Source organism: Staurois parvus, unplaced genomic scaffold (assembly GCF_062004578.1).
Source record: "Staurois parvus isolate SC_StPar_1 unplaced genomic scaffold, SC_StPar_1.0 ptg000047l, whole genome shotgun sequence".
In the NCBI taxonomy this organism is placed as follows: Eukaryota; Metazoa; Chordata; class Amphibia; order Anura; family Ranidae; genus Staurois; species Staurois parvus.
In genome coordinates this window covers 4,948,219-4,973,089 of record NW_028317843.1, presented here as the reverse complement: position 1 = coordinate 4,973,089, position 24,871 = coordinate 4,948,219, and the positions used below count along the sequence as shown (strand labels likewise).

Genomic DNA, 24,871 nt, shown 5'->3' with positions numbered 1-24,871 from the left:
GCTGCAGTTTGGAGACCACGGCTCTAAAAAAAACACCCCATTAAATCCAACTCGCTTTCATAAGTAGATCTAAAGTAAAAGAAAAAAATATAAGAGCAACATAAAATACTCAAACAAGTGGTAGTTCCTGTAAATATCATTCCTCAGCAAGGGGAAGGGTAAAAAAGGAAAAAGAAACAAAATAAGGTGAAAATGAAGGGAAGAAGAGTGAACTGGAGCGATACCACCTTTGGCTGGTGGTATCTTTATTTGGTACGGTTAAAAGGTTGCAGCTCTATTAGAAGTCCTTCAGTAATGTTAGTGGTATGAGTGTTATGTTGTATCCTAATCATGAATAAATGCAAAATGATGCCATATCATTACCAAGGTTACCTTGAAATCTCTTGTTCCATGTTCCAGTTCAGTCGTGAAGCCCTGGCATAGGAAAATTTTCTAGAAGTGTTGTACTGTATAGAAAGCTAAAATACAGGATATCAAGTTCTCTTTCAAGTACAGCCTCCCATTGTATCAACATCATGATGCATAATTATGTGTTTTTCTGTTTTTAAAAAAACAAATTATTTGTTTAGTTCTGGATAGGGAAGGTAAAAGTTTGAACCAGTATCATTTTTTTTGTAAACAAGGGTGGGTTCAATCTCACTTCCTGTTTTGGTGACACCATGTCAAACCCTGACACTAAAGTTGTCACTAGGACAGGAATTAAAGAAAAACTCCACAATGGGAAATTAACACACTTTCCAAATCTTTTAATTTCATTATTGACTTGATTTTTATTTTATTATTGATTTTGTCAAATGTTATGCAAGTGCCAAGCCTGCCACTCTCTTTACAAAGGCTTAAGAAACGTTTTGTCTGGAGCTGAGCTTAAGGTATTCTCCCATAAGAAAAGAAAAAGAATGCAAATAAATTCTGAAACAGCTTTTGGCTTTCCTTCTCTGCCGCCAGTATCACAAGATGAATATTTGACCACTCTTCCCCTCTGATGGGACTATGCAGTCCCATCTTGGATGACAGTATTTTTATGATCGCTCTGATCAACATTAAACGTTTAATTCTTTTGTAAGTATGAAAATAGAGATTATATAACTGTTATTGATGATTCTATATATAAATTATTATTAATCTCAAGTATGTTTATTCAGAGATCCCTTTTGTGCTTATGCCCCCTGAAGATCTAAAAGTTAAATGATCAACATGCGTCTGAGTTATTTTGGGAATGTTGTATTGTTGCAACTTAAATGGAATACATCCCTGGAATAGTTATCAGAGTCAGTGTGTTTTTAATTGTAATGTATCTTTTATTAATATTTTTGTACAATAAAGTGCATGACCAAAAAGAGTTCCTTATGAGTACATGTGTGATGATATGTGTGCTGCATTAAAGTCCCATAGGGGGTCATTTTTGTTTGTATACAATGGACATAACTTACCTCTTGTTCTGTTGTCCCCTTAAAATGGCTGTAGTGCACAAGGGCACCCAATTTCTAATATATACTTGGTGTTAATTTGATGAACATGAATTCCTGAGCATAAGAAGATGCACAATGCAAAGTTCTCTCATCCAAACCTTGTAGAATCTTTTTGAATACTGCGACATGGCCAAACACAGAATATTATGATGAGAGACTGCAGTAACACATGATAACTTGCTGAATTAGGCTTCAAAAGATGACAAGAAAACTCATATTAAAGGTAGATTATGTGAACTTTTCAAATGTATAAAGGTTACAGGTAGCTATAATATTTGACATGTCTCTGGGGTCAATTCTATGAGCTAACACATCTTCAGAATCAACAATCTTGAGAAAGAAATAAAACCTTGTGCTTAAGCCCCAACCCCCAGCCACCCACACACAGTTATTACCTTTTGTATCAATTGACCCTCCCTTTTAGATTGTAAGCTCTAATGAGCAGGGTCCTCAAATTCCTACTATAATAAATTGTATTGTAATTGTACTGTCTGCTTTATGTTGCAACCTTTGACGCTATATTGATCCTGTGTAATAATAATAATATTTTGGCGGGGCCATGGGATGTGATGTCGTTATGCTGATTGCGACCCGGAAGTGGAGTTGTGCACGACATGAGCAAAGGAGGAAATACATTGTGAAGAGTGTACAAATACTGCCTGGCTATTTATCATTTTTGTGAGTAGCTTTTGCTTTTAATAAATTTCAAGTTTTTTTAAACATACTACCTTACGATAGAAACACCAGGGACTATCTATTTCTATCAATACTTTTGAGATGCTATGTCGGGAGGAGCCAAGCCATGCAGGATATGCGTACCCCAAGCGTGGATTGATTTGAAGCCTTTTTGACCATACCTTAACTGGTGGTTGCACCATTTGGTAAGGGTCCAATCTTATGCACGTTGGTAGATTGGTGGAAGAGTCTAGTTTGCTGATTTTTGTTTCACATCAATTTGAAAGATTCCTTTTCTTGTCTTTGTTAGGACAGCATTAGTTTTACACTTTTTATGGTGGACTTTTTTTATGGACGTTTTCGTTCACATTACATTGGTTTGTGTATGAGATTGAACAGTTGTATATTAGTCATTACTTGTTTACTTTAAGTTGTGCACTTACATTTATGTTTAATGTTTAGAGTTTGCATCATCACTTTGCTATTATTCTTTTTTGCTCCTGAGCGCCTGAGCTCCCTGTGGGAGGGACCCACCTGAGCTCCCAGTAGGAGGCACCCAGCAGACTCCACCTACTACAGGCTGCCTGTAGAAAACTACAGAAGGGTTGGAAACAAACCAGTCACCCTACACAAGAGGCATGTGTATTCTTCCTTTATTCTTGGTGTTCTTTGTGTATTTCTTACAGATCTGTGCAGTAATCCAGTGTGACCCTTTGCCTTTGTGAAGGAGTTTACTGTAATAAGGACCAGCCACTGATATTCTGTCTTCTTGTGCAGAGTGACTGGTCTTGTTTCCACCCCCTCTATAGTTTTCTGCAGGCAGCCTGTAGAAGATGGGGTCTGCTGGGTCCCTCCCACAGCTCTGCTCTCTGCACAGTCTATGCACAGTACAGTGATGATGTCACTGCTGCATTCACAAGGTGGATATTTATGTTTTGTGGCTGTTGAGGAATATATTTAAATACACATTTTTTGTGCCTATAGTTTAGCTTTAATAACTATTCCGGTTCTTTTCGATCCTTGGAAAATAATGTTTATATTATTTGATTTCATCTGAAGCTCCCAGACTTGAACATCCTAATTAATTAAAGTCTATTAAATGTGTTTAATCTAAAATGATTATACGAGCTTCATCTAAAGTTCCAAGGCTTAGTTGTCTTAATGAATGTATAGCTTGATCTATTTATATTGGAAAGCACTGATGCTTTGATAAAAGTAAATCAATGTTTCGTGAAATTGCTTACAAAGAGGTTTACATTTCTTTAGATGATACCAATTAGTATTCAGAGACATCTTTATCCTTTTAAAACCATTATAGTGGTCTTGGAGAATGACTGAGGCTTGGTTCACACTAGTGCAGCTTGTTTGCATGCACACGTGTGAGTATAGCAGCCCGTTCATTTGAATTGGCTGCTGGACCCACAAGAAATGCAGGAGAAGAAGCCCCTTACCCTTTTTCAAATCACTCAGCGGCAAACTACATGGTGCTGTGGCACCATGCAATTTGGTGCACGTGAAATCACGCCATGGGTGCTGTTGCATGGCGGTGCCATTAAAAAATAATGGCATCCCCCATATCTGCTAAAAAGCAGCATGTTTTTGTGTGGGTTGAGAACTCCCACAATTAGCACCAGTTTCCGACCCACACTAGTGTGAACCTAGCCTTAGTGCAATAAATAAACAAACCACTAGATAAAGAATAAAGAGGTGGCACACACACCTAGTGCATTATCCAAGGTTTATTCAAAGGTATAAAAGATAAAAACACACTCACAGATGAAGCATGTATATAAAAAGCTTTTGCATTAAGAAGATGGCCACAATGACAAGCGAGGTGTTCTTACTGTCAACTGTATGGGCCCATAGCCAATACCAGGAGAAGGCTGGAAAGCCTAAGCTCGATTAACACAGGAACCAGCAAGTGGAGGTCCCTTAAAGGGAGCACATGTGGATGTGGCTGCAGGGGATACTCGCCTAAGTTCTGTGTAACCTATTTCTTTTAGGTCTAATATTAAGGCTGGTCATCAGCTCTGAGGAAAGGGACTCATCCCCGAAACGTGTCAGCCATTTGACCACACTGACACTTGGAACTCCTAGCTTGCCATTGGGGCCATCTTCTTAATGCGAAAGCTTTTTATATACAGTTGTGTTCAAAATAATAGCAGTGTGTTCAAAAAAGTGAATAAAGCTCAAAATCCTTCTAATAGCTTTTATTTCCATACACACAAATGCATTGGGAACACTACACATTCTTTTTTTTTTAATTTAAATATTTATTAAATTTTTCATAGCAATACAAATACCCAAAAAGGGGAAATACTTCTCATACAGATAAACATTTATAACATTTCTCCCTTTCCCCCCGCTAAAAACTCTTTTCTTTCCCATCCCACCACCCCCCCATCCCACCCCCCGTCCCCCTCCCCCCCCTCTGCAGACTCTGGCCCATTCTAGTCTCTCGAGGCTTAATGATTTTTTGCTAACATCCTAGTTTATATTTCCCTATATTTCTCTTTCAATCCTGCTCTTTCCCACTTTTCCCATCTCCTGTAATAGACTCTCATCCTATCTTCCTGCATATGGTATGATCTTTCCATTCTACCTATCTGGTTCACTCTTTTTATCCAGTCCTCCTCCCTCGGAACCTCAGATTTCCGCCAAAACTTGGGTATCAGCCCTTTCGCCGCATTCAAGAAATACCATATACCTGAGTCTTTATATTTATTTACCGATGTCTCCACATTGTGTAGGAGGCACGTCGTTGGGTCTAGCCCTATGTCGATTTCAGTTATTTCTTCAATCAATTTGACTATTCTCTTCCAAAAAATCTGAATTCTTGGACATTCCCACCATATGTGAAACACCGTGCCTATCTCTCCACATCCTCTCCAACACACATTTGAGTTTTCCCCATTCATCTTGTGCTCTACACTCGGAGTAATGTGCCATCGTGTCACACACTTATAATTAATCTCAACCTCTCTCATACTAACATTATCGTGTATCAATCTAAACATTTTTCTCTGTTTATCCTCATCAAACCCAACTCCCATATCCCTTTCCCATTTAGTTATAAAAATTAACTTTGTGTTTGTGTCTAATTCTGTGAGTATTCTGTACACTTTTGATATACCGTGCTTCCCATCCCTTCGTGTCTCCAACAACCTTTCAAACATGTTCCACTCCTGTTTTAATCTCAGGGGTTTCGGTAGATTTCCAATAAAACATTTCAATTGATGATATTTCCACTCATCTATTCTAATAAAAATGTCTCCCTTCTTCTCTATTAAATCTTTAAGTGATCTCAATTCCCCCTCCACCAAAACGTCTCTCAGTTGGGTATCCTCCTTTCTAAACCATCTCCCTGATATCTTATTCTTTCCCGGGGGAAAGAACTCAGTGTTTGTGAGAGGCATTAATATAGAGTTAAATTCCCATTTCATATTTTTGTGTAAATTGTCCCATATCCTTAAAACATTTAAAGTGTAAATACTTGTGCTTTCTTTAATTCCTCTAAACTGTGGTGGAACCCATATCACCTGACTCAATCTGATGCCACTAAGATCATTTTCTATTGTTGCCCAACTTTTCCCCTTATGGTTAAATGTCCAGTCATATATTCTTGCTAAAACCACTGCCTTGTAGTATCTCTTGACATCTGGTAGAGCCAATCCCCCTTTCTCTTTAGTCCTACTCAATGTTTCATATGCAATTCTAGGTTTTTTATTCTTCCATATGTATCTTGTTAACATTTTTTTCATTATCTTAAAGAAGGCCTCTGGAATTTTAATTGGTACCATTTGAAATCTATACAGTATTTTAGGCATAATTACCATTTTAACTAGGTTTATACGTCCTATCCAGGATGGGTTTCCTCCTTCTAGTCTTTTTAAATCTTCCCTGATCTCGTTTATCAAAGAGATATAGTTTAATCTATACAGATGCTTATATGAGGCAGTGAGTTTTATTCCTAGGTATTTTATCTCCTTTTCTCTCCATATAAAGGGGAATTCTTTTTGTAATTTTTCTTTTTCATTCTTTGATATATTAATATTCAGGATCTCTGTTTTCGTTGGATTAATTTTTAGATTTGATAGTTCACCGTACTCCTTCAGGATCTTCATTATATTTGGGAGAGTTATTCGGGGATTCCCCACATAGAACAATAAGTCGTCCGCAAAGGCCGCTACTCTATGTTCTATGGTTTCTATCTGAATTCCCTTCACTGATCCACTGTTCCTTATTGTTGACAACAGAGGTTCGAGTGACAACACATATAGTAAAGGGGACAGTGGGCAGCCCTGTCTTGTACCATTAGTCATTCCAATGGGTTCTGATCTCTCCCCATTTACCGTGATAATTGCAGTGGGCTCTCTATAAAGTTTACTTATCCATTCACGCATTCTATCACCTATCCCCAGTACTTTTAAGTTGTCCATCATAAAGCCCCAGTCCACTCTATCAAATGCCTTCTCTGCATCAATTGACAAGAGCACCACCGGGGCTTTCCCTTTTCTACTTTTCTGAATAAGCATCAGGGTTCTCAAGCCGTTATCTCTACCTTCTCTCCCTGGAACAAAGCCCACCTGGTCTCCATGGATCCATTCAGGCATTAGATCTTTCAACCTGTTTGCTAACACCTTTGCATACAGTTTAGTATCTGTGTTCAATAATGAGATAGGTCTATAGCTGGAGCACTGAGATGGATCTTTTCCCTCCTTGTGAATAAGTACCACATGGGCCTGTAGGGATTCTCTCCTCACCTCCATCCCACCTCCCAGAGCATTCATATATTTCTCCAACTTGGGTAGCAGTACTTCACTAAATTTCTTATAGTACCTAACTGTATAGCCATCCGGGCCTGGGCTTTTTCCCCCCCCCTGTGCTTCTTAACGCTGTTTTAATTTCTTCCTGGGAAATTTCTGCGTCTAAGGAGTTCAACTGTACTTCACTTAGTTTTGGTAATCCCGCATTTTTTAAGTATATCATCTTTTTTTCATTACTTCCCTCTTGAGCTTCTTTTATCGGAGCATGGGGACTAATATTATATAACTTTTTGTAATACTCCGTAAACACTTTAATAATCTCTTTAGTTGAGTGGACCAACTCCCCCTTTGAACTTTTTATCTTTTCTATATAGTTCCTATTTTTCTTTTTATTCAAAGCTCTCATTAGATATCTTCCTGGCCTGTCTCCCCATCTATATCTCTCGTTCAAAACCCTGTTGTATACTCTTCTCTTCTCCTCATCCATCAACCTCTCAAGCTCATCTTTCTTGTCCAATAACTTCTGTCTCGTATCTTTTGTTATTTTCTTCTTATGGACCTGCTCCAAGTCCAATATTTCTTTTAAAAGCCCACTGACCCTCTCTCTTCTTTCCTTTTTTTTCCTTGCTCCTGCCGCAATCAAGATTCCTCTTATAAATACCTTGTGGCTTTCCCAGATTGTAGCGATCGACACTTCCTCTGTCTCGTTCTCCCTAAAGTATACCTTAATCTCTTTCTCGATTTTCTGAGCTAAATCCTCATCCAGAAGAAGAGCCTCATTCAACCTCCATCCCAATCCTCCAGTCCACCTGCTTCCCCATCCCATTTTCATTACGACCGGGGCATGATCCGAGAACGTCCTCGTCTCTATGTCAATTTTAACCAGGTGGTCTATAAGTTGATGGTCTATTAAGATGTAATCCAATCTCGAGTATATCTCATGTGCATTAGAGAAGAAGGTATAGTCTCTGTCTTTCATATGCATTATTCTCCAGATGTCCACCAGTTGATATTCATGCATCACTTTTTTCAAGGCTCTCAGAGACCTACTCCCCTCTCTTTGCACGGAAGAGGTATTATCCTTTTGTGGGTCCATACAGAAATTTAGATCTCCTGCTACTATCAAGCGCCCCTTTTTAAACTCCATTAATTTTCTCAACAGACCCTTCATATACGTCTCCGGGTTTTTATTAGGGCAGTATATATTGGCTAAAGTACACTCAATCCCCTGAAGTCTACCTTTTAAGAATAAAAACCTCCCCTCCGGGTCGGTTCTTCTATCCTCCAGCTCAAATCTCATATTCTTTGCTAAGCCTATTGCAACCCCTTTTGCTCTTTTAATTGGAGAATCTGCATAATACCATGTTGGAAAATATTTGGATTTCAATTTCACATTTGCCTCTATCTCAAAATGCGTCTCCTGCAAAAACACCACTGACGCAGCCCTATGATGTAACTCATTAAACAACCTAAATCTCTTCCCTGGACAACTCAGCCCATTCACATTATAGGTTATAAACTGTATATCTTCCATCTTTCCCAATTAACGCCATCTCTCTTCCAGATTGCCTCTTCCTCTTTATCCCATCTGTCATGCAGAGTGTTAACCCAATACCTCCTCCCCTCCCTCCCCCAGCCAACTCCCATCCCCTCCTCCCACCCTCCTTTTCTCCCAACCCACCCCCCTCCCTCCCCCCCTCCAACCCCCTCCCCCCCCCTCTTTTTAGGCCTAACATTTGCCTACTAATCATTTATGGATTACAAAGTCCACTTTTGATTTATTCCTTGGGCTAAGACTCCGTCCATGGACGACTTTCCCCTTATCTAACCTCCCCATTACCCCCCAAGCCCCTCCCATATTTATCATAGGCACCGAAAAGAATAACGAGGGTGATAGGGGGGGAACAGAAAAAGATAATGGAAACCTATTTCTCTTCCTCCATCCCTCTCCCCCTATCCCCTGCCCTCCATCTCCTCCCACCCACATATTGCCAGTCCTCTTTTCTCTTCATTCTATTTTCCCATTGTTCTTCTTCCCAACCAGGGATTTCCATTCTTTGGATTTTTAAACTATCACAGAAATTTTTCAAATCTTCTGGAAACCTGAGGTATGCTGTAGTCCCATTTTTCCATCCTATTAGGCACTCGGGAGTCCCCCATCTATATTGCACATTTTGTTCTTTCAACCTTTCCAATAGGGGTCTCAAAATTCTCCTTCTCCACAGAGTCTCTGGAGCCAGATCCGCATATATCTGTATATCTCCTCCTTCATACTTAATTACTGATTTTCCCTTGGACTTCTTCCAGATTTTTTCTTTATCCCGAAGTTCATAGAATTTAGCTATTATATCTCTCGGCCTTTCTTCCCCCAGGTTTCTCAGAGATTTTCCTTTTCTAAAGGTTCCTTCTATTTTAGACCCTTCCATTTCTGAGCTGTCTGTTATAGTGTTAAATATTTTACAAACCACCTCTTGCAGATTTTCTCCCTTTGAGTTTTCTGGGACCCCACGTATCAAGATGTTCCTCTTCCTATCTTTATTTTCTTGTAACTCAACCTTATACAGCAGTTTCTCTTGGGCTCTCCCTATATTGGTTAGTTTTTTTTCCAGTTCAGAGATAGCCTGGGCCTGACCTTTAACTTTCTCCTCCGTTTCCTCAACTCTCTCCAACAGGTGTCCCAGATCACTACGAATATTTACCATTTCTTGTTTTATTGTTTTCTCCAGTTCTTTAAACATTTCTGCCATTTCTTTTTTATTAGGTATTTGTAGATCTTTTTCCATCGCTGTATTGCCTGGTACTTGCTGATTACTAGTATCAAGGCCTAATGATACTCTAGGACTGCTTTCCGAACTGAGGTCTGCTTCTCCTCTTTCAGTCCTGCTCTGGGGTCTTTCTGGGGTTACGTTTCCTTGGAATGTATATTTTTTAATTGTAGCAGCCTGGGACCCTTTAAGCCCACTTCCTTTTACGTTTTTATTTTTCATTTTTCTCTATGGCACTTTTCCTTCTTATAGTCCTGTATAAATTCGTGGGTGAGGAGGGGAAATAGTTCTTTAAACTTTTCAAGTTTCTGCCCTGTCCCCTTGCTGGTTTTCCTTTTTCTCCTTTTTTTTCCTCTTCTTCCTTCTCCCCTCACCCCCTCCTTCCCCTTAAGCCTCTCTTCTTCTCTCTGGGGGCGTCTTCCACCTTTTGGACATTCTCCAGGGGTCCCCCCTTTCACTTACACTCTGTTTCTTGGAGATCAACACACTAGTTCCTCCAAAGCAAATCACAGTTCATTCATAATCACTCACCCTCCTCCTGTATCCTCTTCCAGTGAGTGCCTTCTCGCTCAGTTCCTCTGAGGGTCCATTCATGGGGGGGGGACTCCCCAGGGTCTCTTCGGCCTGCTTGTCCAGTTCTCTGTAGATCTTCTTATAATTTCTTTTGGGCTCAAGGGGTACTAGTGGGATAGGGGGAGAATGAATCTGTCAGCGGCAAAGAGGTCGGCGTTGCTCTCTCACTGCAAAACGCCGGCCGGCCGGTTCCCGATCTCCCAGTAATGCTTTGCGGCCGGTCACGTGATCGCACCGGCCCCCTTCGTCTCCCAGCGTCCAGGGACTCTCTCTCTGTCAGTCTCCAGACGCTCCCCCCACTCCCCTCGCCCGCGCCAAACCCCCCTCCAACGGGAGGCGCCAGGCCGGGTAAGTCCCACACCGCTGGGCTCTAACATGTCTCAGGGGCTAGGCTTGGAGGCTTGGGGAGGTCAGACAGCGGAGCTCCGTCCACGAGCTCCTACATTGAGCTCTCTCCTGCCGCCATGTTCAGGCCCCGCCCCCCCCCACGTGATTGGAACACTACACATTCTATTCCAAATCAAAACATGAAGAAAAATATATCAAATTGGTGTTGTTCCTCTAAAAAAAATTGAAGAAAAGTGAATATTAGACTGTTCAAAAAAATAGCAGTGTTTGTATTCTTCTTTACAAACTCAAACATTCACTATATAAACTGAAAAATGTTTGAAGATTTTGCTTTCCTTTGAATCATTTAATTAATATTTCGTTGTATAAGCACTGTTTCTGAGAACTGCTGTACATCTGTGTTGCATGGAGTCAACCAACTTCTGGCACCTGTGAACAGGTATTCCAGCCCAGGATGATTGGACTACATTCCACAGTTCTTCTCTATTTCTTGATTTTGCCTCAAAAACTGCATTTTTCAAAAACTGCTAGTAAATTATTTGCCATGTAGAAATATCATTTCTACCAAAAACAGTGATTGATCAGGTTAGTGATGTCTGACTGCTATTATTTTGAACACAACTGTACATGCTTCATCTGTGAGTATGTTTTATCTTTTATACCTTTGAATAAACCCTGGATAATGCACTAGGTGTGTGTGCCACCTGTTTACTCTTTATCTAGTGGCTGATCTCCCTGTCTGAGGAGGGCTGCACCCCTGAAGCATCTTCTTTTGGTTATCTCTGTCCTGGTTCCCTTGGTTTCCCTTTGGCTGTCCATTTCCTGAAGCGCCAGAGAGTAAATACAATAAATAAACCACTATAAGTTAGATTAAAGCAGACTTTTACCCCCAAATCTTCTATAGCTCCCTGCACGTCCTTCCTTTTTCTCAAATTAAATTGCCGTTTAAGAAAAATATTTCTTTTTTTGATTTTTGCCATTTTAAGTATGCCTTGTGTGCTTTTTCAACTTTCATGATAAAAGCTTATCATTCTTATGATTTGTGTTTGGATTTGCTATGCTTTTGTAAGTAAATTTAAAAATTTGCTAACTTGCATACTATGTGACTCATCAGCAACTGTATGGACATTTATAACGTGTATAATAAACATGATGTCAGGGTTTATTGTCTCTGTCCTCAGTTACTTGTTTTATTCACATAACAGAAGGATAAAACATCTAGCAGAGCTGAATATTTCTTGGTTGCATTAGCATTTCAGCAGTTAATTTCACTTTTTAATAGGGTCATGATTTAAAATGTGAAACACATAAAAGCAATGAATGTATGACATACTGTATGCGAACAGAAAAATTGCTCACACTGCCAGAGCCAAATGAAAGTGTCAGTGTTTCTGCACAAAAAACACTTTATTTTGAAAGAAAAAGAAAATCAGTTCTCACATATATACATCGGTTGTAAACAAGATCAAGTGCATTAAAATCAGTTTCCAGAATTTCAGATTTGATAAAGTGGAACTCCAGCGCCTGCATTGTACTTGATGACATCAGCATGTGACTCTGGCCTAGAGTACATTATAGACTCCCCCATTTTGGAGTAATAGTCCATAGAGGAGGAATACACCTAATTCCTCATTACCTAGAGGTAAATAGCATTTGACTGCAGTATGGGAAGCCCAATACAAGGGTTTGTAAATTCCAGAGTTGCGCTTTATAAGACCCTCTACATAATTTTTTTCCAGCCTTCTTTAGACTGGTATGATGTCACAGGTACTTCTTCTTCTTCAATGTCATGGGTGGAGGATCCATGACAGCTTGGGTTCACAGGAAGTGGTGTGAAAGACTCATTAATCAACCTGGAAGACCAGCAAAATATAGTGGTGGAATACCAGTCAAATTCTAACTAAGATTAGGTTCACACTGTTGCGGGTTTGCAGCCTGTGTTTGCGTGGGCATGGCAGCCCATTCATTTGAATGGGCTGCTGTGCCTTAGTTTCAAGCAGAAAAAAGGCGCTGCGTTTTTGGATGCATGGGGGTGCCTTTAAGAATAAATGGCAACCCCGCATCTCTCTACAGAGCAGCGCATTTTGGCTGCAGGTGGTTGCAGGTACAGGAACAGCTGCGATTCCCACATCCGCAACTACCCGCAAACACCCACCACAGTGTGAACCTAGCCTAAGCCTAAGTCTACTCCCACCTCCATGCTAAGACTATTGTAACTACCCTGTGAAAGAAGTCTATACTTACCTATCCTGAAATCGCTCCTGTCCTGTCACATGATTGGATCCCAGCGGGTACCCTGTGAAAGGAAAGATGCCTATAATAACCTATTCTGAAGCTGCTCTGGTCCAGTCACATGATCAGGTCCCAGCGCTGGCTTCAGTGTAGAGGAGGGACAACCGACAACGGATGCCCCATAGTAAATCTATGGGTGATGTCATTGCCCAGCCCCTGGAGCCATTGTCACTGCCTCTCCTCTATACAGAAGCCGGCACTGGGACCCGATAATGAGACCAGAGCAGCTTCAGAATAGGTAATTATAGGCATTCTTTCTTTCACAGGGTAGTTAGAATAGTCTTAGAATGGGGGGGGGGGGTAGATTTAGGCTTAGTTAGAGTTCTACTGGAAATCCCCTTTGAATTACGACACAGCCCATCCAACCTCCCCCCACTCCTCCCCCCCCAACCCACTTTCTTCAATTTGGGGACCTGAGGTCCCTGCACTTTATACACACAGTAGTTTTTTTTTGCTAATAACAGAGTACATTTGAAGCCTCTGACTCTATTGTAATGTAGTTAGACTGCATATACAGTAATAATATTCTCTTACATCTGATTTTTTTTTTAAATACTAGGTGCTGCGGCAAAAGTGAAAATACTTGGTGCCAGCATCACGATGGGGAGCCGGACCACTGCTCCTACAAATAATGCAGCTGCATGGATCTCCGGCGCCCCTGCACAGTGCTCATATTAAAAGCACTCACATACACTTCATTGCTGGAGTGATTGTAGAAAAATACAGAAAGTATATGAAAGTCTATTTATTAATTCTGACTGCACTACAGTAATAATTACTGAGGCTTTGACTGGGATTTATGGAATCATATCCTATGCAATAATCTTTGTGAACTGAATTTTACAATCAAAATTAAAACGTGTTAATTATCTTGGAAAAATCGGTTGATCTCTTTTTGAAAGAAAAAAACGACTAGAAAGACTCGCTTTGATGGTAAATATTAGAAAATAATGCATGGCAATTCAAACAACAGATGTAGTTCACAGATGGCCATTCGGATAATGCAAAGAAGCTGAATGTGTGTTGAAATTTCTAAAAGCAATTTCCCAGGTATGGCCAAATATAACCTTTTCATAATGATGGAGTACAGCTGCCCACTTGGATGATCTTCACAACATTCTCATCAAGTTCTTGACAGAATATTTAACATACACTCTCTGAATTAATACCATGGACCTGCAATATGTCAGAAAACAGTGTTGTGTCTAAAGTACACTGTATAGGTTGATGAAGATGATTACACTATATAAAGAAAACAAAGATGTTTTATATTGTCTTACATACACAAAGTACTTTTTAAGAGAGAACATTTGGATACATAACCATCACATAGGTGGAGGCCCATTGAGTGCTGAAAGATTTCATACACTTTAAAGCGGAACTAAACTGTATCTGAGCGCCACAAACTGAAAGTGCTATTAAATCATTTTGAATATTCACAGCAAACTCACCCATCCATCCATGTCTACTTGCTTTAATTTGTTGAAAAATCGCTTTAAAAAACACCACCCTAGCATTTCTAGCTATGGTCACTTCCTGGAATCCAGACATGCAGGCAGGAAGATGTGTGCTTAGTTGAGAAAGCTCCTCCTCCCTTCCTCCAGAAAAAAGAAAAAAAATGCCCATGAAGACTTCTGGGATGTATGATATCACTTTTGCCTAGGCAAGAAACCAGGAAGTAACTAAAGAAATGAAAAAAGGTAAAGTAAGTAAATGTAATATACCTTTCTATCTATTTACTAAGGCTAGCAGCATAAGGATTAAAAATAGGTCATGTTGATTAGGAGAGTTTAATTCCGCTTTAACCTTTTTATCATTTCTGCAGATTGTTCTTGTGAAGGCACTAATATTTTGTATAACTTTCTTTCTCAGAAATTCAGCCAGAATTTTACTGATGATTCCTTCCCAGCTACATTTATACTTTTCATGTATATGTGTTTTAACTAAAATTATTAGAAATGCATGAAAAGCTATCAAAGTGCAAACCTAGCACTGTGCAATACATGTTAAAAACTGCACACCAGGGGTGGACTGACAACTCATGGGGCCCCCGGGAAATAGGGGATCATGGGGCCCCTGTGTCCTTGCCCAAACTCAAAAAATCCTATGAAAAAGGTACCAGGGGCATCTCATGGGGCCCCCTACTGACCCTGGGCCCTCGGGCAGTGCCCGAGTTTCCAAATGGTCAGTCCGCCCCTGCTGCAGACACATTTTCATGCATATCCGTGAAGTTCAATTGAAAACGCAATTTCCCCATTAAAATAAAAAAGCAAACTTTTTGGAATTGGGGTTGTTCAGTGATTCAAAAATGATGGTTGAAAAGTAAAGCTGATTTCATCATAATGTAATGAACCTAACACAACTGTAGTAACATGAAAAGACACATTAACTGTCCAAGTTTTGCCCCTGCACTACAAATGTTCTACGTGAGCTCCCATCGTCTCAGGTCATTTAGGTCCTGTGGCATGGGGGGGCATACACCAAGTCCTTGGTGTACCCCTACAGAAAGAAGTCACAGGATTTTAGGCCTGGCAATCATGGAGGCCGGAGCGACATTAGTAAATCGTTCTTTCCTCCATAGCTGATCCAAGTTCTGGTGGGGTATTAGTTATGTATTGACAAACATCCAGTTTAAAATGGGGATGAGCGCCATCCTGCTGAAAGACTAGGTTGGGCAGATCTTCCTCCATCTGTGGCTTAAGCCATTCTGTTTTCAACATTTGCCCATTTACTATTGTTGTCATGGAGCAAAAGTAAAAACTTTTAACAAGAGTGACAACAATAGTAAACATCAATCATCTGTCATGTCACCAACGGGGCTCACATTGAACATTTGCATTGCACAGGAAAAACTTGGACAGTTAATGTGTCTTTGCATGTTTCATGTAAATGTCTATTTTTTGCTGGGGAGGGCAGCCTATTATTGAATTTAGTCTCCTCCTTTAAAATGAACAGGCCAAGAATAGACAGCTGTCTCTCCATTGTTAGGTGGTTATAGCAGCAAAACTGTACCACTCAGAGATAACTGTATGTGTATCCTAGTATTTAGTTATATTATCTTTCAGTAACAGCAGAAAAGTCAGCTCAGTGTCAAACTGTAAGGTCCCCATGGAAGCTGACCTGGATGCTGCTTGCGCTCAGGGCTGACAACTGATGTATTAAGCTTGGAGGTATACATGGAAATAATACCAAATCAAGCCATCTCAGAGAGGTAAAGCTGGTTCCTATTAAATGCTCATTCTGCTCATATAAACACTGATGGATGGTGGCAAAATCTCAGTTACCTTGTGGTCATCCCACAGTCCACTTTCTCCATCTGTGGTATTTCACTGATCATACAATGCATTTTACTTTTATCACATAAACATATTGGTACTTAGGCAACTATGTCAATTGTTTCCTCCTGGACCAAGGTATTCTCAGTTCCACCAGACTTGGAATGGTTAAAATTAATGGATCCATACAGTTTTGCAGAGTCTTTAGCAGCAAATGCTTTCCTCCTGTAGAGTTCACCTTTCCACATTGATATCATCAATAAAATCGACAACACAACTCCACCTAGAGTTAACAGACAAAGTCCAGCAATTACACACCTATCCAAATGAGCTCCAATTATAGCATTTTTCTTTTCAATTTTTTCCATTTCCCTTGCTGGGATGGAATTTGGATCAGATCTGTTATCTCTGGGGACCAGGTATGAGATGATAACAAGAAGAATCCCAGTTATTAGGAACGTCACAGCACTAATGAAGCCATAATCTACAGATTTTCCTGAAGCTTCTGAAGTTGCTTCATCATCAGACATAATGGAAGCTTCATTAATGCCATCTTGTTGGATTTCCCTATCTGAGACCTGGTGCTGGTGGCCATGGTCGTCCCTAAGAGTTGGATGGGCGACAAGTTCTATGTTGACATTTTCATCAACGTATGTAAAAGAGGTTTCCAGTTCTTCCAAGCAGCAAACTTTCCTCCTCTCTTTGCTGTAGTCATCTTGAGATAATTTAAGACCATGACCTTCATCAGAAGTACTCAGTGATATCGACTCATATTGATCGGGCGACAAAGCAGAGGTAACACAATGGTTCTCATAACAAAAGGCTTTTGGGTCTTTGACATTATAGCCCCAGTCCACATTGTTGCATTCATCTAGTCTTTGTGGCTGCCTATTAATATGATAAAGCTCCATGCATGCTAAATGGTTCCACTTTATTTCATAGGAAGCAGTCCATTCATACTGAAATCTAGAGAAAGAAAATGACAATATGTTATTCCCTGCTTTCATACAACAATGACTCTTTCATAAAAAAAAAAGATAGGAAAACAAGTGTTACCCATACCAAACAGAACAACATAGATTTCTTTTATTACAGGTGAGGAAATGAAAACAAATAAAAAGCGAAGGCTTGACTAGTTAGAGCAGGGTTCCCCAAACTATTAAACAGGGAGCCAGTTCACTGACCTTCACACTTTTGGGGAGTCGGACTATAGTTTGAAAAAAATGTGAACAAATTCCTAAGCAGACCGAACATATCTTATTTGTATTGCAAAAAAAAAACAGGAAAAAAAAAATACAATATTTCAAATGCACTGTACTCTCTAATGCACTTTGATACCGCAATGCACTGTACACTAATACACTGGACACCACAATGCACTGTATCTGCTACCTGGTGTGCTCTCCTCCTCCTCTTCTGTTGCTCCTCTGGCTGCAGCAGGTGAAATTAGGGGCTTCCAGGCTGCAACTTTCTGGGTCCTTTTGGCCGAGGACCCAACGAGCGGCCTAGCCATTTGCCGGTCGGTGCAATTTTTTTTCTTTTCCAGCTGGCCCGGCGGGCAGGGTAAATGTCTTTGGCAGGCCGTAGTTTGAGGACCCCTGGGTTAGAGTAGTCAAACTTTCCTTTCCTGTGTTTCTTTTTTTTTTTTTAATGACTGGACATTTATCATTGACTTGGTTCCATATATATATATATATATATATATATATATATATATATATATATATATATATATATATATAAAATGTATATTACTTTATTAAGGGATACATTTGATAACTGCACCATTTTAGGTTCAGATAATTTCAAGGACAACTTTAGGGGATTTTTTTAAATGCGTGTAAACCCCTAATATTGAACTTTCCTTTATTTTCTGCATTTCAGTGCAAAAATACCTGTTGATTTTGCCAGAAATATTGTGATAAACTTCCCATGCTCTCTGCCTGTGCACGAGGAGGGGTTATTGAGTTGGAAAGGTCTGTGTTTTTTATAATTCATCAGAAATGAATTAGGCAGGGTTGACACCTCATACTTGGAAATTAAGTGCTCTGTTGTCAGGAGAAAGAGGAATATAGAAACGTACTATATTTCTAGCACAACCACAGTTATTATTTTGTACTTGCAATGTGTTTAATAGGGATAAAATATGGGCAAATGTGCATACATTCCAGAGATGTAATAAATATATTGGGTTTTTTTTTGCCTTGACACACAAGTGAAGTTTAAAGTTTAGGGTTTAGGTCAAACTTTTATTTTTACATTTTAATTGTAAGGGTTAGCTTAACTCCTTGGCACCGACAGTACGCAAATATGTGGCCTCTTAGCGACTGGACCTTGAAGCCGAGAGGACACATATTTGCATACCCAATGTAAACAAACATGTGCCGAGAGCGCACGCCCTGCGAGCTCCTGGTACATTTACTAGAGACTCATGGAAAGGTCCCGGTCACTACTTGTCATCGGGAGCTTTCCGATCATGTGACTGCTGTGACAGTCAATCACAGCAGTCATATGACCCTAAACCCCGCCCACCCTCCCGGCATCACAAACACCTTAAAGGGCCGGGACAGGGGCGGACTGACAACTCATGGGCCCCCCTGGCAATGGGGGATCATGGGGCCCCTGTGTCCTTGCCCAAACTCAAAAAAGCCTATGAAAAAGGTACCAGGGGCATCTCATGGGGCCCCCTATTGACCCCGGGCCCTCGGGCAGTGCCCGAAGTTTCCAAATGGTAAGTCCTCCCCTGGGCCAGGAGGAGCTGGTGCGAAGGGGTTAAATGCTTGGGTTGGAATGAATGTCAGAGCTAAATGTTAGGTCTTAATTCATGATTCAGATTAGATTAGAGGTCAGGGAAATTTTATTTTAGCATTGTTTTCCATGCCGAAAGGTAAGAGCAATGGTTTCACACTAAGTATAAAGAAAAATTTGCCTTCGCAAGTCACCACAGACATACATGCCACTTTTTATTTTTTGTGCAACACTACTTTATAGTAAATGTTAAGTAGCAAATGGTTTTAATGGTAAGTGCTGATTCTTTGCAAATGTTATTTTGTCAGAAATTAAGCCTTTCTATGCTACTTTCTTTTTATAAAATATCAAACCTTGCACCAAATCCATTTACTTGGCTGCTTCCATAGCTTTCAGCAGTGTATAGGAGTAGCAGGACAGGCTATACTATACTAAACTAATTAAAATGGTTATAAACTTTTGCATATACTCAGTGCAGTGACTGGCCTCAGGTGATACCCAGAAATGAAATTATTCTTCCTGCATAAGCTGCACCTGTTTATCTGCAGTCTTCACTTCTCTACAGCCATTCAAAGTCCAAAATGTATAATGCTTGTCTGAGCATTCAGAAAACAGGGGGCGGAGAGCTGCAATTACACACTGCAGAGCTCAGTGAAGGGAGCTCTGAGAGCTGAGTGGAGGGAAGGGGCACACCCCCTCCACACAGCTCACAGGAACAGACCTGAGGCTGTCAATCAGGCTGTGTGTTGGCGGTCCCTCCTCTGTCACCTTTATTACTCTTGGTGTCAGGAAAATTTGTCAGAAGTGATTCATGCTGATAGTAGAGCAACAAATCAGCAGGCAGAAATTAGACTTACTGCCCTTAATTGAGACAAGTACACACTATAGAGGGATATGCTTAGTTCATGTCTGAGGATGGGAGATTGTGGTAATATTTGGTTTTGGTGTGAAATGTTATCTGTAATTTATTCTGGATACATAGACAGGGTTCCATTTGACAATCCACATTTGCCCACACTACTTTCTTTTTCCAATGCTAGCAAAGAACAAACAATCCACTAAAACATTTGAAATTCTGTTCATTCAGTCTTGTGATCCAAGCATATCTGCCAAGGTTGGTGATATAATTTTTTTTTTCTCTCGAGCTAAGAAATACAGCTTGGTCACCAAACTGCCCCAGCCTAATGACTTGACTCCAGGCCACACAGAAGAAAATAATTACCATTACCCTGCATAACATTTTATTTAAATAAAAGCAGTATAGTAACACCAAGACAAAATAACTATTATGCTATCTTTCAGCACATACCAAATTGGTATGCAATCCTTGCTGTTTCAAAAAATGTTTTAACTCATCAACAAGACGTTTTTCACAAATGTCTGACAAAGAACCCTTGTTTGGGTTTCTCTTTCTTGTCTGACAAAGAAACCAACAATGGTGCAGTCTCATCACTGAAGGGAACAGACTGAGGAAATGCTTCCTCCTGCCTGCAGCAGGCTGATGTCATCCCTTTAGCCTAGGCAAAGTAAAAGAATTAAAAAAAATATACCACTGCTGAATTTATGAGTGTACTGAAAGGTCACTGGAACATGGTCACCAATTTCATCCTCTGCTGAAAATGAGTGGCCATGAGCATGCAATATACATGTATGCTACAGAGAGGTGTAGGCAGGTGCAGTCTATAGTCTCCACTGCAGGTGGCACTCATCTGTAACAGCATTACAACTGGAGGAGGAAGTTGAGAGAAACTGAGTTTCTATATGGTTTCCTTAGCCTCCTGGAGCAGTGATCGGGTTGGATGTGCTTAATCCAGGTGACCCTGGCAGCCATCTTCAGTCTTGCAGAATCTTTTTAAGTTCCTACTCCCAGGTTTTGGCACACTTTATGCATGTGGCTAGTGTAGGGACAGGATATCCATCTGTTTGGGACAACACTAGTGGTAGGGAGAGGTTTCTGTGAAGTAGGGAAACAGTAGGGCCTATGTCTGCCTCTTCAGGAAACTCCCATTTGGGATGGACAGGCCAGGCCACACTCTGCTCCCCTTGACAGATGCTGTTGGCAGTTTAGACCAAAATACCCCTGACTCTGCTCTTAACTGTTGTAAGTGCCCCAGTCTTATGAGCCTTCCTGCTGGGCTTGTTTGTACTGGTTTACATGTTCTGCAATACATTGTTTTTGGCTATCCAAGATTTGTGTGCTTTTTGACGCTGCACTAAGCTGCACCTCCTCAACACAAGGTCTCCCAATCTTGTCTGTCTGTTACTTTTTGTCCCAACCACTGTGACCCAAATCATTGATCAAGAATCATTGATCAAGACCTCTGCTCTTTGGAAGACATCACACCAATCAGGATGCACATCTGTTTCCTCTTACCTCCAGTTTTTTTCATCTGGACCCACAGGTGGACACCAATCACTTTTGGCCCATCATGAAGAACAATTGGTTTCTTTCACATGCAAGCTATAGAATCTTAGTTTACACATCATTCATTCCAGACATTGTATGTTCTATTTTTTTCTATCAACCTCAATTGTACTGACACAACATGAGACAACAGCTTCTCTTGTATTCTGCAAAGTCCAATCCTTTAGGCTACAGCCTACCAGTTAGTCAAGCAGGTCTCATTGTCACCACCAACCTTCCTGGTAGCTGTAGCACTACACCTGCAGGAGATGCAGGTAAATGTTGGGTTTTCCTAGCTTTTTCATTGATGATCTGCCCTGTAATTGGATGCACAGTACACAGACACACCAATAACTAAAGAATGAACTTCATTAGAAAAAATTAAATTAAGCCCTGCAGAGAAGTATTGTTTACACAGAGTGAACATCAGTAAAAGCAATAGTATGTTACAGTAGTATAATATAGTAACACAATGAAATTGGTAGTATTTTTCCAATTCTTTAATAAACTATAAAGGGCACTTCCAGAATGCTCTAGGAGGTGAATGAGAGAGACACGACTCTACCAATAATAGTATTCACTGTCCCAGAGGTGAATGGTGCTGAATTATAAGAGAATGCCAATAACAATGTGGCCTCTCTATAAAATATTTGGCCCTAGTTAACCACTGGCTAGTGGAATAGTAAATGTAAATTCTGCTAGCAGTGTGGCCCTTTAATTTGGTATGGGAGTGCTTAACTTTCACCACCTTCACCAAGTCCTACAGCTACCCTATGCTTTACATGGACTGCCTGAGCTCATTCTCCAATTATATCCAGGAATCATTAGACATGAATGACCTTGGTGCATATCAAAACCTTTCCTGGAGGACACTAGGAGTGCACCAACTGATATGGCCTATAGTTGCCTTTTTAAACCTCATTTAAAAAAACAACTTCTAATTTATGTCTCAATTTATGAGATCGTCACTGATTATCCCTGATAGTAAGCCAAAATGCCAAAATAGTTTTGACTTGAATAACAATAAGAACATCAAGCAGCAATGAGATCATGTTAAAGATTACATCATTCTATAGTAAGTGCACTGTCCTTTCCATCCTATCTGATTTGTATGTGTGATATTAATGGTTCTTCCTACCATCTCACTGAGTGCATTGAGCTCAGTATCAGTGCTATTGTGTAACGTCTCGTTCTATTTTTATCAGCTCTCAGAGATGTCAGGCAATATCACATCCATATGAATACTGAGCTATACGTCTCCATTTAAATCTTTCATTGGATCCTGCCTTGCCAATTAATTTTCTGCACAAATCTATTTTAACGAGTCTTGGCTCATCCTCAAGAATCATAAAAGTGCTATGTTTACCTCAAGCTAGATGTTCCTTGGCAGATTTAGGACAGTCTTGAGCTGTAATTAGATTAACAATTAAAAAAACAAGAGGCTTACAAGGGTAATTGTTGTAAAAAGAATAGGTGGACAAATCGCCACACATGCTGAAAGTATGCTATGTCTATGAAGGCTGTATTTAGACTGGTTAAATGGGCCAATCAAAGACTAGGCAATAATATTCCCTGTCCATAATCATTTAGTAGATAGCAATCCTGTTGATGTTTAGGTTACCTCACTGGATGGTGCTTGTATTTAAAGGGAACCTGTACATTCCCATGCACCTGATTGACTTTAATGGCTGCCCCACCAGCAGCAAATATCCACCAGTGCTGTTACAAGGAGCACTCCCCTATACCTACAATTCCCAGGTATCTCCTGCAGGCATCATTCATGGTGAATGTGGGTAGCTGGGAAGGGAAGTGAAGGCAGTCTAGTGAAGTTGTTTTTTCCTGTATGAAAAAGCAAATGTTAATTTTAAGAAGCAGTAAAACAAGAAACTATTTTGTGTAACAGGTAATCCTAACAGAGGGGTGTGAGTATGGGTGAGGTTTTGTGCTTGCAGCAGTGGCTGTCAACTTACAAGGTACAAGGGGTCTCAACTGCAGGTCCTGAGGTAACCAAGGTAGCCACACATGGTATGCAGCATATCTAATGTTACAGAAGACTGTCAGATACTGTAGACCTATTAGATAAAATGGTCCGAGATTTTGGATGTTTCAGATTTGGCTGGAGACTAGTGACATGCTTCAGGGGAAATACAGTGACTGTAGACATGCTACATGAAATTGCTAATGATCATTGATACTGTAGTCCCTACAGTATAAATCAATGCTCACACTTCCGATAGCTGGGGTCCAAGGGCGCATATTAGGTACCAAAGAGCAAAGTTCCAGCAAGGTAGTAACAGAACCTGAAACTCGCAACTAAAGTGTTCCACAGTTCCTTACAGAGGGGCTTTAAGGACACAATCTCAATACATTAAGGGACACAGTGGAAAGTTTACAGCACCAACAGTATCTGATGAAAGAGGTGACTGGTAGGCATTTTGGTGGCAAGGGCAGCCGATACACAGAAGGAACTCCTAGATGGAGGGCTCAGGTGTGAGGTCCCTACTTTATCCCTTCTCCACTGGAACCTTTCCCTATGCTGGACACACTGTTCCTCACCAGCGGGTTCCTGCCCTGACCTAGTCACTTCGCAAATGCATGCCAATTGTAGTGGGGCAGTGCTATTTATTAGCACTGCCCTCACTAAAGATGGCCGCAGAGGGCATATGGTAGCAGCATCCAACTGGACGGCTGCTCTCCTGAAGATGCCTACAGAGGCCTCAGAGGAACAAGAATTCCTTACCCTCAATCCTCTCTGCATGGCAGCTGCTGTAAAAGCATCAGCTGTGAAGGGAGGCTGAACTACACCTGCCTTCAAGCCAGAAGCAGTCCTCAAACCACAGGTCAGGCATCAAAAGTCCTAAAGGCTCCAGTGGCCGGGGCAAATGTAGCGCACCTGTGTTGTTTCATGCTGAGCAGACCAGAATATCACGTGCTAGTTTATGAGTTTGGGCCCTGAGATGGATCCCTCCCTGGCAGACCGTGAGAACAGCAATGATCTGTTTGTGAAGCTGCAATGTTTAATCTGCAAATAATAAAAATTAAAAAAAAAGTTACTATGATTCAACAGATGATGATAAACATTCATAACAAAAAGTTCCAACTATTTGGATAGAGAAATTAATTTGTAAAAAAATTGTTTTCGCAACAACAAGATTAAAGAGTGCAAGTGAGTATTTCCCAGATGACCAGTGGTATAATGTGCTTCCTAGACTTGTATTGTGAGGTTTAAGAGCTCCTGGTAAGTGCCTGATTGAGCGGTGTGATCTCTAGAGGTGTACGGAGCCATGTGGGCATAAGGAGCATTGTTTGATGAAAGCGCAGAATCAAATATAATGGTTGGACTTATCGAGCTTCTGAGATCTCTATCCCAATCATTGTAACTTTTTAATATGAACTTTAATCATCATCTGCTTTTAAACATTATATTATGATATTGTAGACTTTTATTTGTTGTAATTATCAGCTTGACGTAGACTGCCACTGTCTCTATTGTTTACAATTGTTTGCATCTGTGAACTTAATGCTTTATACATTTATTAACTAGTGTTAGAAAGGA

General features: G+C 40.4%; 1 protein-coding gene across 4 annotated transcripts in view; it reads right to left on the bottom strand.

The window, feature by feature from the left end:
• Window positions 1–11,984: 11,984 nt before the first annotated feature.
• TMEM74 (transmembrane protein 74) overlaps window positions 11,985–24,871 on the bottom strand; it is a 94,397-nt gene continuing 81,510 nt past the window's right edge. For all 4 annotated transcript variants that reach the window (XM_089664450.1, XM_089664451.1, XM_089664453.1 and 1 more), the window contains one exon: window positions 11,985–17,129. In XM_089664450.1, coding sequence (XP_089520576.1) covers window positions 16,265–17,074 — 810 coding nt within the window. In that variant the 5' untranslated portion in view covers window positions 17,075–17,129 and the 3' untranslated portion in view covers window positions 11,985–16,264. The remainder of the gene's footprint in view (window positions 17,130–24,871) is intronic.